This window comes from Schistocerca serialis, chromosome 11, assembly GCF_023864345.2.
Source record: "Schistocerca serialis cubense isolate TAMUIC-IGC-003099 chromosome 11, iqSchSeri2.2, whole genome shotgun sequence".
NCBI classification, from domain to species: Eukaryota; Metazoa; Arthropoda; class Insecta; order Orthoptera; family Acrididae; genus Schistocerca; species Schistocerca serialis.
This window is the reverse complement of record NC_064648.1, coordinates 119,106,614-119,123,635: the sequence shown is the minus strand read 5'-3', so window position 1 is coordinate 119,123,635 and position 17,022 is coordinate 119,106,614. Positions and strand designations below refer to the sequence as shown.

At 39.6% G+C, this 17,022-nt stretch overlaps 1 protein-coding gene across 3 annotated transcripts in view; it reads left to right on the top strand.

Annotated features, from left to right (window-relative positions):
• Nucleotides 1-17,022, top strand: part of LOC126427329 (histone acetyltransferase KAT2A) — a 339,982-nt gene that overhangs the window by 168,190 nt on the left and 154,770 nt on the right. For all 3 annotated transcript variants that reach the window (XM_050089640.1, XM_050089639.1, XM_050089641.1), the window contains 2 exons: nucleotides 2,834-2,967; nucleotides 16,719-16,910. In XM_050089640.1, coding sequence (XP_049945597.1) covers nucleotides 2,834-2,967; nucleotides 16,719-16,910 — 326 coding nt within the window. The remainder of the gene's footprint in view (nucleotides 1-2,833; nucleotides 2,968-16,718; nucleotides 16,911-17,022) is intronic.

Below are 17,022 nucleotides of genomic sequence, written 5' to 3'. Positions count from 1 at the left end.
GTCTTTTCCAATAGAATAACTGTCACCCACATACCGCTGTTGTAACCCAACATGCTCTACAGCAGAGGTTCCCAATCTTTTGTTTGTCACGCCCCCCTTCTGCCGAAAAGAAAACTTCCGTGCCCCCCCCCCCCCCCGCCCCCCTAAAAAATATAGAGATTTTTATTGATAATGAAGAAACTATTGAAAAATTTGTGATGGGGACATCATGTAACATGGTGGGCCGTTAATGTATCGTCTCGCAGTTATTACGTCATCAGTCTAGTCTAGTGATTATAAGCCACGCCTAAAGTAAAGAAAGTCCTCGGTAAACAAGGAAAAATATTTGCGACCTTTGCAGATTAGTGGATGCGGACCATTATTTTAAGTTGAGTGTAGCTTATTACTTTCACTCATTATCAAAAATAGTCACTCAGTCACGGTGTTAACGAACATCACTGATTTGTACGCCTATAGCGCTCCCCATTGTCATTGCACATAGGTTCACATTTATGTCAACGACGACAGTTACCAAACGGCGACAAAGGCCCAGTTCACAGAACCAGACAAAAAATAAAAAATAAGTTTTACGAAATAATTTTGCAGACTACACAGAACTTTAAAAAATATGAATAAAACAACTTCCTTACCTTGATTACATTCGCTTGCTACACACCATTTCTTCACCAGTATACGATTTTAGGACTACTCTTCGCTTCCCATATCTAGCATAAACTTTCGCTGTGTCTTCATCCAGAAGAAATACCATTATTAGTTGAAATAACATACCACACCTAACATCAGAATCCATAAGGATCACAGGCAGTATTTATATTTAAATCAGATTCACTATGTTTATTTTATATTGTTTCTTCGAAATAGTTTTTTTTTATAATTTTACAGTATAACCTACCTGTAATGATAGTTAGGAGGAAAATAACAAGTTCTCTTATAATGTGAACTATTTATTATAAAAATATTATTTCCACACACATATGGCAAGAAACAAACAAATAAATCCATGTGAAGCATGAGCTTGCATATTTTTTACAAGATTTTGAATTCTTGGCTGAATAGTAGAAACTGCGCAGCGTAAATTGTTGGCAATACTGAGTTTGCTTCTAAGCTTATTTTTTATCGCCACTACCGCTGAAAATGCTCTTTCGCACAAATAAGTGCTTGAAAATGGTAAATACAGTTTCAGTGCTTGTTCTGCTGTGCTGGGATACACTGTAATCGCATCACATGGGGATCCGTGGGTTGACAGGGTAATAAAACGGCATTTTTGCAGTTACGCAGTATAAGGGATTATTACTCTGATCAACATAGCCTACTACGGCTAAAAGTTATAACATGATTACGTTCAGTTCATGTGTACAAATGTACGGAATAGTTAATACCTGACTTTTCTGTTTTCCAATTGTCAGACGTAAGTTGTTTACAAATCTGATATATTAGAATTAACGCATATCGCCTTTGTAATTTTGAGAGTTTCTGTGTGTGACATTCTAAACATGACATACTAAACGTGATCTTCAAAAGCTGTGTGTTGTAGGATAGGTTATTGGGATAGGATTGCGGGAAGTGGGACGCCGAACGATTGCTTTTAGCACCATAATCTATCATTAATACCTGCACATTAATTTTTATTAAAATATCGATATTAAAAAAGAAATATCAGGTTTATACCGCTAACTCCACCCGCGCCCCCCTTGTAACATCATCACGCCCCCCAGGGGGGCGCGCCCCCCCAGTCTGGGAACCCGTGCTCTACAGTGTGCCGACATGGCCCGCTCAATAGCCAGATCTGTCTGCAATCGAGCTTATGAAGGACATCATCAGATGACAACCCCAGCGTCATCACAAACAGTGTTAACCTTCCCTATATTGACGGACTTAGTGTAACAGCTTTCGAAATGTGGTGCTACAGAAGAATGCTGAAGATTAGATGGGTAGATCACATAACTAATTAGGAGGTATTGAATAGAATTGGGGAGAAGAGGAGTTTGTGGCACAACTTGACCAGTTGGTAGGACATGTTCTGAGACATCACGGGATCACAAATTTAGCATTGGAGGGCAGTGTGGAGGGTAAAAATCGTAGAGGGAGATCAAGTGTAGTTTGAGCTCTCTGAGACTGCAGACGTGTGTGCAAGTTGCGTTTGCGTGAGTGTGTGTGTGTGTGTGTGTGTGTGTGTGTGTGTGTGTGTGTGTGTGTGTCTACTGCTGACAAAGGCCTTAATGGCCGAAAGCTATGAGTGTGTGAATCTTTTTATTGTGCCTATCGCAACTCAGCATCTCCGCTATATTGTGAGTAGCAACTTTCCTTCTCTGGTATTGTTGATTTAATATTACAGGACATAAGGAGTAATGCATCTTGTTCCTTGCACTACAACCAATGGACATGGTGTGTTCTGTCGCAGCTTAACTATTTCAATTCCTTCTATTTTGTAGATTAAATGGAATCTGAACTGTTTCTACAATGTTGTGTGTCTTGACAAACTCTTATATATAATTTCACATCAAAATTGATACGAGAGGTTTTACAACTGGATTATTCAAATGTTATAGAAACTTTAAGTTTTATTTTCATATCTGAAGGTGGACTTTGAGATGGTCAAAACTAGTAATCTAAAAACATAAATGGAATTATGTCTAGAAATAAAAATAACTTTAACAATTGTGTCAATTACCATCACCTCCAAATGATAAAAAGTCATTCTTCACAACTGGGAATTGTGTGATATTTGTAAATAATTTAAGTTACTGTAAACTGCCAGGTTTCCATAGAGTAAAAGTTTCTTATGACGCAAAATGAAATGTTTACATTAGCCCACATTTGTGCTGTGTTGTAGGAGTGGCAAACAATGTACGATCTGGCCAAGATGTTCCTGCACTGCTTGAACCACTGGAACTTCGAGACGCCCAGTGTCCGCCGCCACACGGTCACTGCAGAGGAGATATCTGCGTACAAAGTCAATTACACCAGGTGAGCCACGGGAGAAGTGTTTTTGTCAGAGGCAGCCATGTTGGCTGTTTTGTTTGTTGTAGTAGCTTCAACTAGCTGATACCACATAAACTTCCTTTACCACCCATATATTTTTCATTTGCTGTTGCTGGTATGCAAGCTGTGTGAAATTCTCAGAAGTAAAGATGGATGATACAGGGTCCGGCATAAAAAACTCCCCGATTACAAAGTAACGTGCAGCGGACAGTAGAAGGAGCAGAGTGGTGGGGGGCGCGTCGTTAAGTAGCTGCCTACGTGCCGTTTTCAGTGTACGCCATGGCGTGGTCTGGTGAACATCATGCCTTCGTAGTGGAAGATTTTATTCAAAATGGCGAATCGCCTATTAATACTCAACGTGCTTCTCGCGTTCGCTTTGCGCTCGGACGACGGGACCCTGTTCCCGATAAGAAAACAATTTATTCTTGGGTTGCTAACTTTCGTGAGACAGGTTCCGCATTAAAAAGGAAACCACCTGGACGACCACGGACTGCAACAGGCCCCGGAAATGTTGATGCAGTTAGAGCTTCAGTTCAACAATCTCCTCGACGATCCGCTAAAAAGCATGCGGCAGCATTACGGATATCTGATCGAAGTGTGAGAAGAATCTTGCATCGAGATCTTAAAATGCATCCTTACAAAATTGTAACTAAGCAGGAACTGAGTGAACGAGACTGTGGTGTCCGTGTAAGTTTGTGCCAAGACCTTCTTCGGAACATTCGTCCCAACGATATTGTGATTTTTTCTGATGAAGCACACTTTCACCTTGCCGGAACAGTGAACAGCCAAAATTGCAGGTACTGGTGTGAACACAATCCACAAGAACTTCATCAACGACCACTTCATAGCCCTAAAGTAACAGTATGGTGTGCTGTTTACAATTCCGGAGTGATCGGTCCTTACTTTTTCGAAGAAAATGACAGGAATTTAACCGTCAACAGTGAACGCTATTGTGCCATGCTCCGCGACTTTCTCCAACCGCAACTAAGGGAGCTTTTTGGTGAAATAGAGAACGTGTGGTTCCAGCAAGATGGTGCTACTGCCCACACAGCGCGGCAGTCACTGGCATTGGTGAAGGAAATGTTTCCTGGACATGTGATCTCGTTGCGTGGAGACATTGGCTGGCCCCCACGATCGCCGGACTTAACGCCCTGTGATTTCTTTCTTTGGGGCTATTTAAAAGCAAAAGTTTATGAACAACGTCCACAATCTTTACGAGCCCTGAAAGAAGCAATTACACAAGAGGTTGAAGCTATTCCACCTGAAATGACTCAAAGAGTAATGAATAACTTCAGGGAAAGACTCAAACAGTGTGTCGACAGTGCAGGAAGCCGTTTAAGGGACGTTTTATTTAAAAAGTAAGACCATAAGAGTATTTTCTAAAATGGCATAATATGTACTTTTATTTAGTATAAATAAAATTGTTCTACCTTATTTGGTTTTGTTTTTATTAGCTTTCCTTAAAGGGGAGGTTTTTCTGCCGGACCTTGTATATGATTTGTATAATAACCGAGGGGGAACAGTAGGAATGGAAGGCCAACAGCAAAGTGCTTGGATTAAAAGTGGTATAAGACATGAATGTAGTCATTCTCCTTATTGTACAGTCAGTACATTAAAAGATCAGCAATGGAAATAAAACAAAGGTTCAAGAGTGCGATTCAAATTCAGGGTGAAAGAGTATCACTTATAAGTTTCATTACTGACATTGCTATCCTTAGTGAATGTGAGGAAGAAATAGAGGACAAGTTGAATGGAATGAGCAGTGGAATGAGTACAGAGTATGGATTAAGGCTAAATTGGAGAAAAATAAAAGTAATAAGGAGTAGCAGAAATGAGACTAGCGATGAACTTGACATCAAAATTGGGCGCCACTAAGGAGACGGGGTGCAGGAATTCTGCTACCTCTGAAGCAAAGGGGACCTAAAAAGCAGATTAGCACAGCAAAGAGGGACTTCCTGGGAAAGAGAAGTCGGCAGCATTAAACAGTGGCCATAATCTGAGGAAGAAATTTCTGAGAATGTGTGTTTGGAGCACAGGATTATATGGTGGTGAATCGTGGTCTGTGGAAAAACCAGAACAGAAGAGAATCGAAACATTTGAGATGCATTGCTCTAGAAGGATGTAGAAAATTAGGTGAGAGATTGATAAGGTGAGAAATGACGAGGTTGTCTGCAGAACTGTCGAAGAAAAGAACACTTAGAAATCACTGACAAGAAGAAGGGATAGGGTAATGGGACATGTATTAAGGTGTCAGAGAATAACTATCATAGTATTAGAGGGACTGTAGAGGGCAAAAACTGTAGGGGAAGACAGAGATTGGAATACTTTCAACAAATAACTGGGGACATAAGGTGCAAGTGCATTGAATTGGTCATAAGACGAGTCTTACAAATAATGCAAAGTGTAGGCCTCATAGCCTAGTTTGAGAAACTCAAAATAGGCCAACAGTTTATGAAAAGCGCAAAATTTGTTTCTGGTTCAAAAATGAGCTCATTGTTTTTTTGGTGGTAAATCTAGAAAATGTTTTAAAGGTAGTAGTTGGACAGCATCACATTCTCATTGTTCTAAGCACTTCAGACCCATCTGAAGGCAATGAAAAACTGCCCCATTGGATGGTCCTTCTTTCATTATGTTTCTTGCTGCTCAGCCCTTCGTCACCAGAGGGTCTTGGTCATCAGTGACACTGCGAACTGTTTGATCATCTATCAGTGTTTAATAGTCAGGGTCAACAACACTACATTTCAGCAGTTCTGAATGTTTTTTTGATCACATGTTCAAACTATGAAGGTATTTCAATCAGCCCAGCCAGTTTTTACACCGATTGACTTTTGCGGCTCTTCAGGTTGTAATGTAACAGAGTACTGAAACTATCAATACCATCGGCTGGCAAGCTATGCGGTGCCGTGAATCAACGTGAAAGAACAATTATATTAATATAAAATTACAGTGAACTTTAATTATGTCAACATAAACTGAAATATTATCATTTTATTATAAAAACTAATAATTTGTAGGAAAATCGTATTATGTATTGCTGAAGAACTATTTGAGAACTCTATTGAATTTTCGTACTGTTTTCATAAGTGTATACGTGTGATGTATAAAATATCTATGCTTAATTCATGTTGGCAAACCTGCGTACTTTGTAACGTCTTTGATTGTTAACCCAGAAAAAGTTTGCTGGGTGAGGCTGAGAGACAGTCGCGTTTTGATGATTCTAAGAGACAGTGAGTCTTGAGAAGTCGTGAGAAAGATCGTGTTATTGAACATTTTGAGACGACAACGTATGTTGGAAAAGCTTATATTGGTGAACTACTGGTTCTTATGAAGATGATATTATGAAAATATATAATATGGAAATCTTTAAACAGTATCAGTTCTTACGTAGCATATTACAAACCCAAGGACCCATTGTAGTAACAATTACAGCAAATCCAGAATTTACCCTAGACAACGAGCAAGCAACAACGAGTATTCAAGGTAAGGTAATTAAATTATTTCATGTTCGTACTGTGAAGTTACGTTCTCTTTGTCAAATATTTAAGTCTCTTATGCTCAGTTAATAGAGTGAACAGACTGACGGGGACTTGTGGCCCACTATTGAAACCAGGAGGACCACACAGGTTTTTAAATACGTGTCATAATTTGATATAAAATAATTTATATTAAATATTTGTTCCCCGGACGAGAGAGGTGCAATACAAGGTGCAGTTAATTGTGAAAGAGATATCAGGGAAGAATGTGGATGCTTAACATATTACATCTCTCTTGTGTGAAAATGAAACTGTTAATGATCCACAAGAATTGTGCAACATCTATATTTATGAAGAAGAGTATCTGTCTGTTTGCCTGTCTGTCTGTCTGTGTCTGTCTGTCTGTTTGTTTGTAATTCACACAAATTTACAGTTTCATACTGATCTTGATTAAATTTTGCTAATTTACCTTTGAGAAAAGAGGAGGATCACCGTCTACATAAAATTTTGTAATCTGACTTCAAACATGTATAAAGGGAAAAGATGGTTACGAAAAATCTCTAAAAGTTCTTGGTAGATTTATTTCAAATTTCTACATCATCCCCTAATGGACATTTGGTCAGACAAAGGCTATATATTTTTTACTATACACATTATATAAATGTATGTGTAGAGTATATAAAGGAGAAATGTTGTTATGAGACATTGTAAAAAGTACTGGACTAATTTACTTCAAAGTTCTTGGCTGATTTACTTAAAATTTCTGCATTCATATGAAACAATGAAGACAGTTAAATGCCTAGCAATCGAAATATGTTGTGGTAAACTGACTGTAATTCCTATAATGAGGCTAAATTATAGTGGCAATACCCATCTTGAGATAGTGCCATCAGACGTCACAGGATCACAGGGTGAACAAAAGTTTGAGAATTTGGCAGAAATATGATTACCAACTCTTATTTATTTATTAGTTGCTATTGTTACATTGTCCGCAGCTCACGGTCTTGGTTGGTTGGTTTGGGGAAGGAGACCAGACAGCGTGGTCATCAGTCTCATCGGTTAGTGAAGGATGGGGAAGGAAGGCGGCCGTGCCCTTTCAGAGGAACCATCCCGGCATTTGCCTGGAGTGATTTAGGGAAATCACGGAAAACCTAAATCAGGATGGCCGGACGCGGGATTGAACCGTCGTCCTTCCGAATGCGAGTCCAGTGTCTAACCACTGCGCCACCTCACTCGGTTCACGGTCTTGCAGTAGCGTTCTAGCTTCCTGCGCACGGGGTCCCGGGTTCAATTCCTGGCGGGGTCAGGGATTTTTCCTGCCTCAAGATGACTGGGTGTTGTTGTGTTGTCTTCATCATTGTCATTCATCCCCACTACGGTCAGAGGAAGGCAATGGCAAACCACCACCACTAGAACCTTGCCTAGTACAGCGGTGCGGGTCTCCTGCATCGTCCCCTACGCTCCTCGGAGTATGGTACCTCACCACCACCATCATCATCATCGTTACATATGCAACAGAACAAGGCTGGCTTTGAAGAACCTAGTGCCAAATGTAATCATCAGGGGTTACGTTGCAGGTGAAGACATATTCATTCATCGCACTTTGTTGATACCCGGCGGTTTGAATGTGTCCTTCTATTTAAAGCTATTGCAATTTCCCATGTGGCTTGCATTTGTCCTAACTCTAACCATTTTTGATGAATTCGGGTTGAAGGCTCAGAGGTGTGCACCCAGTCATTACTCAGTCACCAATTTACCTATTTTCAGAGATCTGCTGCTTAATAATGAGTTGACCTACAGTACAAATCTTAATTTGCTAAGTTGCTATAATGAATGAAAAGTAGGATACATCATTCAGTATTTTTTTAAAGAATCATAACTTTTTATGGGGAAACACCACAGACCTCAGCTTGCACACTGTAACTCTTTAGTCCTAGTATTAAATATAAATAATAATGAAAAGCAATCAACAGTTCTTACCTTCACTTAAAGGTGACTCAATTGGAAAAACATCAAATTTGATTAACTTCAATGTCGTGGGGAGGGAGAGTACATAGACAGTTTAATCTCAACTTGATTTTTTGCTGAAATGTTTACATATCTGGTAGTAACCTTAAGTGCAAGAAAGAGTATCATAACTCACTTTATTCATTATCAAAGAATGAAATGAAAGTGCTACATACACTTACCACCCATATTCAATATTACAGGGAATTGCTAAATAAAAAGTGTGTATTCCTTGAAAAATTGTTCCTAAAATGTTTGTGGTCAACCTGTAGGTCATAACTGTAAACAGTTAAAAGCTGAAAAGTTACCAATCATTTTTCATGAAGTATATGTTGTATTTCACTATTAAATGTCTTTTCATTGTAAATAATTATAAAAGATGACTTGGGTGCACAAATATGATGATATATCCTTATTCTTTTATTGTAAATTAAAAAGACAACTTCAGTGAAATAAAAGAAAATATGCAAATAGTAGTGAGAGACATTAATAATTTTTTACATATGCAGGGTGTTACAAAAAGGTACGGCCAAACTTTCAGGAAACATTCCTCACACACAAGTAAAGAAAAGATGTTACGTCGACATGTGTCCGGAAATGCTTAATTTCCATGTTAGAGCTCATTTTAGTTTCGTCAGTATGTACTGTACTTCCTCGATTCACCGCCAGTTGGCCCAATTGAAGGAAAGTAATGTTGACTTCGGTGCTTGTATTGACATGCGACTCATTGCTCTACAGTACATCAGTACGTAGCATCAACAGGTTAGTGTTCTTCACGAACGTGGTTTTGCAGTCAGTGCAATGTTTACAAATGCGGAGTTGGCAGATGCCCATTTGATGTACGGATTAGAACGGGGCAATAGCCGTGGCGTGGTACGTTTGTATCGAGACAGATTTCCAGAACAAAGGTGTCCCGACAGGAAGACGTTCGAAGCAATTGATCGGCGTCTTAGGGAGCACGGAACATTTCAGCCTATGACTCGCGACTGGGGAAGACCTAGAATGACAAGGACACCTGCAATGGACGAGGCAATTCTTCGTGCAGTTGACGATAACCCTATGTCAGCGTCACAGAAGTTGCTGCTGTACAAGGTAACGTTGACCACATCACTGTATGGAGAGTGCTACGGGAGAACCAGTTGTTTCCGTACTGTGTACAGCGTGTGTAGGCACTATCAGCAGCTGATTGGCCTCCACGGGTACACTTCTGCGAATGGTTCATCCGACAATGTGTCAATCTTCATTTCAGTGCAAATGTTCTCTTTACGGGTGAGGCTTCATTCCAACTTGATCAAATTGTAAATTTTCACAATCAACATGTGTGGGCTGACGAGAATCCGCACGCAATTGTGCAATCACGTCATCAACACAGATTTTCTGTGAACGTTTGGGCAGGCATTGTTGGTGATGTCTCGATTGGACCCCATGTTCTTCCACCTACGCTCAGTGGAGCACGTTATCACGATTTCATACGGGATACTCTACCTGTGCTGCTAGAACATGTGCCTTTACAAGTACGACACAACATGTGGTTCATGCACGATGGAGCTCCTGCACATTTCAGTCGAAGTGTTCGTGCGCTTCTCAACAACAGATTCGGTGACCGACGGATTGGTAGAGGCGGACCAATTCCGTGGCCTCCACGCTCTCCTGACCTCAACCCTCTTGACTTTCATTTATGGGGGCATTTGAGAGCTCTTGTCTATGCAACCCCGGTACCAAATGTAGAGACTCTTCGTGCTCGTATTGTGGACGGCTGTAATACAATACACCATTCTCCAGGGCTGCATCAGGGATTCCATGCGACTGAGGGTGGATGCATGTATCCTCGCTAACGGAGGACATTTTGAACATTTCCTGTAACAAAGTGTTTGAAGTCATGCTGGTACATTCTGTTGCTGTGTGTTTCCATTCGATGATTAATGCGATTTGAAGAGAAGTAATAAAATGAGCTCTGACATAGAAAGTAAGCATTTCCGGACACATGTCCACACAACATATTTTCTTTCTTTGTGTGTGAGGAATGTTTCCTGAAAGTTTGGCCGTACCTTTTTGTAACACCCTGTATAATGGCGTATACAGACGTAAAAAATTCTGTAAAGAATGGTTTGGGTAACAAATCCAGATATAAAGAAGGAAATTTCATATTTAAAACTCTTCCATCTTGCCGATGACATTGTTTTCCTTGGCATATTTATCCAAAAACGAAATTTCACTCAAATGTAAGAGATACAGTCTCTTCAAAGCACTCATTATCAAGTTTATACAACTGTGCACTATAACTTTGTAATGATGGGACATCTACTTTACATCAGTGCATCTTGTATGCCAGCAAATATGGTAATAAATGATGGAGACAGAGTTGTTAGCCAATACTTAATGTCAGGAGGGGAAACGTGTAGCACTGCTAGTAAAAACACACACACACACACACACACACACACACACACACACAAGTAAAAATGACACACTACTGTCCAGCTTTTGATACAAATAGTTTATTTGTTTGGGAGGAGAGAGCTAAGTTGGGGAAGGGTAAAGGAGGCCAGGTCACTCAGAACCCAGTATGAGAGAGATGAAGCCAAGGTGAGTTTGAGGGGAGGCGGAGATGAATGGGAAGGCTTCTATTGGCAGTACTTACATATTTTACCATCTGTAGCTAAGCCATGTTCAGCAATTCTGTATCATAGCTTTATCAGCTTTTTTATTGAATTTTCCTTTGATTCAAGATTCAGCGTTTTCCATACCTAATACAAGATTTGAAAGAATTAGTATCCAAGCAGTGCCAGGCATTCAACAAGAGAATTAATACTTGTAATTTTTTTCTAGATCTACCACTCATTTGAAGCAGGGTTCATATGCCTCATTAAAATTCCTAAAAAGTCCTTTTTCAGCTAATAAATTTTAAGGGTGCTTGAAAATTCCTTGTTTTTGTGTGTCCCTCAAAAATTACTGTTGTTTGACATGTCATTTCACAGAATGATTTTTATACCTTTGTTTTAGTTTATTAACTCTCAAAATTTGATGCGGCAAGTTTATGCATTACAAGTAGTGTGATTTCATATTAACGACCGTAGGAAAATATATACACACTACATGATGTCACTACAAATGTCGCATTACTTGTTAAGAAATTATATGCTATAGATCGCCATCAGAATGTACAATTACTTCCATGTAAACGTGACTTGTGCACAAAGTGTTCAAGTGCAGGGGGAGCTTCAAATTGGAATGTGGACTTTATTTTAAGTAGTCTGTACCATTTGTTCATGACAAAACTCTACCATCTGGTGAGCAAGATGTATGAGACAGGCGAAATACCTTCAGACTTCAAGAAGAACGTAATAATTCCAATCCCAAAGAAAGCAGGTGTTGACAGATGTGAAAATTACTGAACTATCAGTTTAATAAGTCACAGCTGCAAAAATACTAACGCGAATTCTTTACAGACGAGTGGAAAAACTGGTAGAAGCGGACCTCGGGGAAGATCAGTTTGGATTCCGTAGAAATGTTGGAACACGTGAGGCAATACTAACCTTACGACTTATCTTAGAAGAAAGATTAAGAAAAGGCAAACATAGGTTTCTAGCATTTGTAGACTTAGAGAAAGCTCTTCACAATGTTAACTGGAATACTCTTTTTCAAATTCTGAAGGTGGCAGGGGTAAAATACAGGGAGTGAAAGGCTATTTACAATTTGTACAGAAACCAGATGGCAGTTATAAGAGTCGAGGGGCATGAAAGGGAAGCAGTGGTTGGGAAAGGAGTGAGACAGGGTTGTAGCCTCTCCCCGATGTTATTCAATCTGTATATTGAGCAAGCAGTAAAGGAAACAAAAGAAAAATTCGGAGTAGGTATTAAAATTCATGGAGAAGAAGTAAAAGCTTTGAGGTTTGCCGATGACATTGTAATTCTGTCAGAGACAGCAAAGGACTTGGAAGAGCAGTTGAACGGAATGGACAGTGTCTTGAAAGGAGAATATAAGATGAACATCAACAAAAGCAAAACGAGGATAATGGAATGTAGTCAAATTAAACCGGGTGATCGTGAGGGAATTAGATTAGGAAATGAGACACTTAAAGTAGTAAAGGAGTTTTGCTATTTGGGGAGCAAAATAGCTGATGATGGTCGAAGTAGAGAGGATATAACATGTAGACTGGCAATGGCAAGGAAATCGTTTCTGAAGAAGAGAAATTTGTTAACATCGAGTATAGATTTAAGTGTCAGGAAGTCGTTTCTGAAAGTATTTCTATGGAGTGTAGCCATGTGTGGAAGTGAAACATGGACGATAACTAGTCTGGACAAGAAGAGAATAGACGCTTTTGAAATGTGGTGCTACAGAAGAATGCTGAAGATAAGGTGGGTAGATCACATAACTAATGAGGAGGTATTGAATAGGATTGGGGAGAAGATTAGCTTGTGGCACAACTTGACTAGAAGAAGGGATCGGTTGGTAGGACATGTTTTGAGGCATCAAGGGATCACAAATTTAGCATTGGAGGGCAGTGTGGAGGGTAAAAATCGTAGGAGGAGACCAAGAGATGAATACACTAAGCAGATTCTGTTGGATGTAGGTTGCAGTATGTACTGGGAGATGAAGAAGCTTGCACAGGATAGAGTAGCATGGAGAGCTGCATCAAACCAGTCTCAGGACTGAAGACCACAACAACACCAACAACCATTTGATCAAAGATTCAAATGCGAAGTGTGAAGATTATGTGTTCAAACACCAAGAAATTGGTTAGACAGTGGTCTGGCAGTATCAACACACACAGAAATCTGGGGTGATGTGAAAAAGTGTGTGTCCAGAGTTGAGAAAGGAGAGATAACTAAACCGAGTTGTAAGTCATTCACTGTCATACAAAACAGCGTAAAAGATAAGCATATATCTGTCAAGTTAAACTTCTTTCTTTGGTTTATAAAACTTGCTGAGCCATTTTTGAAACACTATCAAAGTGATGAACCCCTGCTTCCATTTCTTGCTGCATATTTGACAACTTTTATCTGCATTACTCTGTCAACATTCAAGAAGAAGAAAAAGTTACAGCACTGAGTTCTCCAGCAAAATTAGCAGAGTTCACTTTTGATAAAGGTTCTCAGAATGACGCATCAAAATTTAGTTTGGGATTTTTTGGGACTGATTGTTGCAGGACTCTAAATAGGAACAAAGTTACAGAGACACACACATTGGGAGTAAAATGGGAATCTATGGACTTTACTGTTCCATTTATTAAAAAGGTTGTATAAGGGGCTCCAGTAAACTATCCTCTAATTAGACTTATTTCTTGTCTGGACCCAAGGAATATTATGTCAAAGAAAAAGTCCTGTGCTAAGAGAGTGCTCATAAGTGATCCACATTGTCGTGCTTGTATGATTAAAAAATAAGATAATGGTGTGTGAAGGATAGATGGTTTTAAGGAACTCAGTGGACAGTAACTATGTGTGTCCAGATGAATGTGTCAGCTCGTTTCTGCAGCAGAGAAATTTTGTACACTGTGCTTCATACAGAAATTTTTCCATTTTTGATCCCATATCTCAGGATTCTAAATTGCACGATTTTTTTCTAAAATACCGTATTTACTTGAATCTAAGCCGCACTCGAATCTAAGCCGCACCTGAAAAATGAGACTCGAAATCATTTTTCTCCATTTGAAAATCTTTGTAGATGCCTCTTTAGTACATTACATTCTGCATAGAAATTAGTCATCTTAGATTTAAAAATCTAGTCAGTTGCCGTGCTTCATTTCTGACTGTACTCACTATTCAGCATAAGAATAATACAGATATAAATATGACACGATATGTATATTCTTCCGTGTTTGCTGTTGTCTCACTCTAGTTTCGTAGTTTATTAGGCAGACAGGATTTAAAGGAGATAGTAGCAAACATGAGAGAATACACAGCATAATGTTAGTATTCTTCTACCTTTTCGTTTAATTTATTTGCTGGCGCAGAGGTTTTTGTGCCAGTGTTTATCTTTGTGCCTGCAAAGCATCCCTGTGTAGCGCTACATGTATTCGATGGCAGACGTTAGTTGTGGCAGCACCTACCAACATTTTTCAGAACTTCTGCTTACTTTGCACTCGATTCTAAGCCGCAGACGGTTTTTGGATTACAAAAAAACAGAAAAAAAGTGAGGCTTTGATTTGAGTAAATATGGTATAAGTTTAAGGAAGAATATATGTAAGTGTGGGATATTGTGAAAATGCTGTTGATATTATCATGTGGACAAACCTCTGTAGAAAGTGGATGCTCAGTAATAAATAGAAAGTTGGGTGTAGAAAACCTAAAGGAGCCGTCTTAAATTTCTTTGAGAATAGTCAAGTACCACCTCAGCTTTTGTCATGGCTTACTAAAAGTGGAAATGTGAAAAGAACTTTTGCAATCAGCACCTAATGCTAGGGAAAGATACATGTTATATCTTGACAATAAAAAAAATGCCAAGGAAACCGAGGTTGCCTCTGAGAGAAGAACTGGAATCATTAAAGGAGGTGAGAGCATGTTTAGAAACTGATGTTGGAAAGCTAACGGAGAGTAAGGAAGACTATGGATACTACAGTTTGTTGTCAAACATTTCGTGAAGAGTAGCTAAGGGAAAAAAAATGGGGAAATAAGTGAAATTGAGAGACAAATTGAAGGAAAAAAAAAAAGAAGTCTGAAGAATTAAGTGAAAATCATTTTATGCTGCTTTCTCACGTTAAACATAATGTATTAATTAAAAAATAGTGACCAAACTTAAAATGTTGCAAGTTTTTTTGCATAGGCCGGGGACTGGGGGGGGGGGGGGGGGGGGATGCAGTATAAGGTGTTATATAATTACATGATTAAACTTCGATATTTTTTCACAACAATTTTGTAAAGTGGTAAATATAACTAGTGGTGAAGCTGAGTGGTAATTTTTCATACTATGCTAGAAACTTCAGATTAATTGAAGAAATGTTTTAATAGTGAGACAACGTATTTTTTATGTATACTGTGTATACGTGCAAGCAGTGACTCCTTAATCTCCTTATATTCTTCAGCTTGAAAGCCTCTTAACCTTAACAAAAATATGAACCATGTGAAATGGTTAATGTTACCCCAAGATTTTTTCTGAGTTCTCCTTGCCTGTTGACAGGCGATATCTACTTCTGTTGTTGTCAGTAGCCTCATTGTTACATTGCTGTCTTGCTGTTGAGGACTGAGCACCAGTGATGTCAGAGCCCACTGCATCTATTCGGATCGTGTCAAAAACATTCATCCAGTTTCACAGGACTACAAAAATGACAGTTTAAACTACTGCAAAGCTATTTACAGGATTTTAGAAGGGTATTTCTTTTACTAGTGGGCACATACAAACTAGGTTTACACTCCACGATGACATTTACAATTCTAGCACTCATTTACCTTTCACACATATTCGATCTGCCCTTTGCTGAATGCATAACAAATGCCCAAATGACAGACAAATGTATACGCTCTCCGTGAGATCAGATGATCTTGGGAGACCAGTGGTGTAACCCTAGGCCCGTATGCCCCTTATGGCTGATGCACCATTGAGACAACTAATTATAAAGAAACGCTCTTACGTATGGATCTCAGTGTTGCGGTGCTTGCTCCTGTTGAAAAATGAAATTTTCAGCATGTTCCCACAGTTGTGATAGAAGGTAGATCCCTATAATATCCTAGTATGTCGGTCCTGTAACCATCTTTTCTGCAAAAAAAGGAACGGCCAAAAATCTTCCATCACCAAATGGTACAATACACATGAAGCTTTGTGGAGTCTCTCTTGCACTCGACTATGATATGTGGCTGCATGTTTCCCATATTCTTATCTTGTGGCGGTTTACTTTTCCACTTAAATGGACTGTGGCTTCATCTCTGAACACTAACAATGAAATGAAATTGTCATTTGCTATGACCATGCTTTGTATGGGCATACTGTTTATCACCATCACAAATGCCTGTGTAGCAGTTGACTGCTGTGTGGTTTGGAACACAAATGCCACTACAGAACACTCAAGACAAGCACATAAGGAATGGCTAATTCTCATCAGGCACGATGAGCAGAAGTGAGTGGACTCTATGCGAAACTCTCGAATGAGCATGTGTGCTACATGTGAATTTGCCCTCACATAAGCAAGTGACTTGAAACAGCTGATGCCGTCGTCAAATGCTCTGCACTGTAGTTTTCAAATTAAAAAAAAATTGGAGTCATTACTTTTCAGCATGCCCTCGCACTTTAATTTTAGAGTGAGTGAGTCCGTGTCTTCACCAGGTGGCTGGTGTTCTGCCACGTGCCAGCATTCTGTGACTCACTGCCACACTTCGAGACGACGCTGGTGTTCGGGCGGACGTTGCTGCGTGCCGTGTTCCGCTCGGTGTGCCGCCAGCTGATGGACAAGTGCCACAGTGAGCGTGACCGCATGCCACCCGAGAAGAGGGTGCTGGTACTAACACACTTCCCCAGGTGAGTGCACAACTGGCGGGAGCGTTACTGTCTTCGTCAGCATCCACTGCTTGTGATGGGACCACATGGCAATCAGATTTTTATAGTTTCTTGTATTTATGGTACGTGAAGA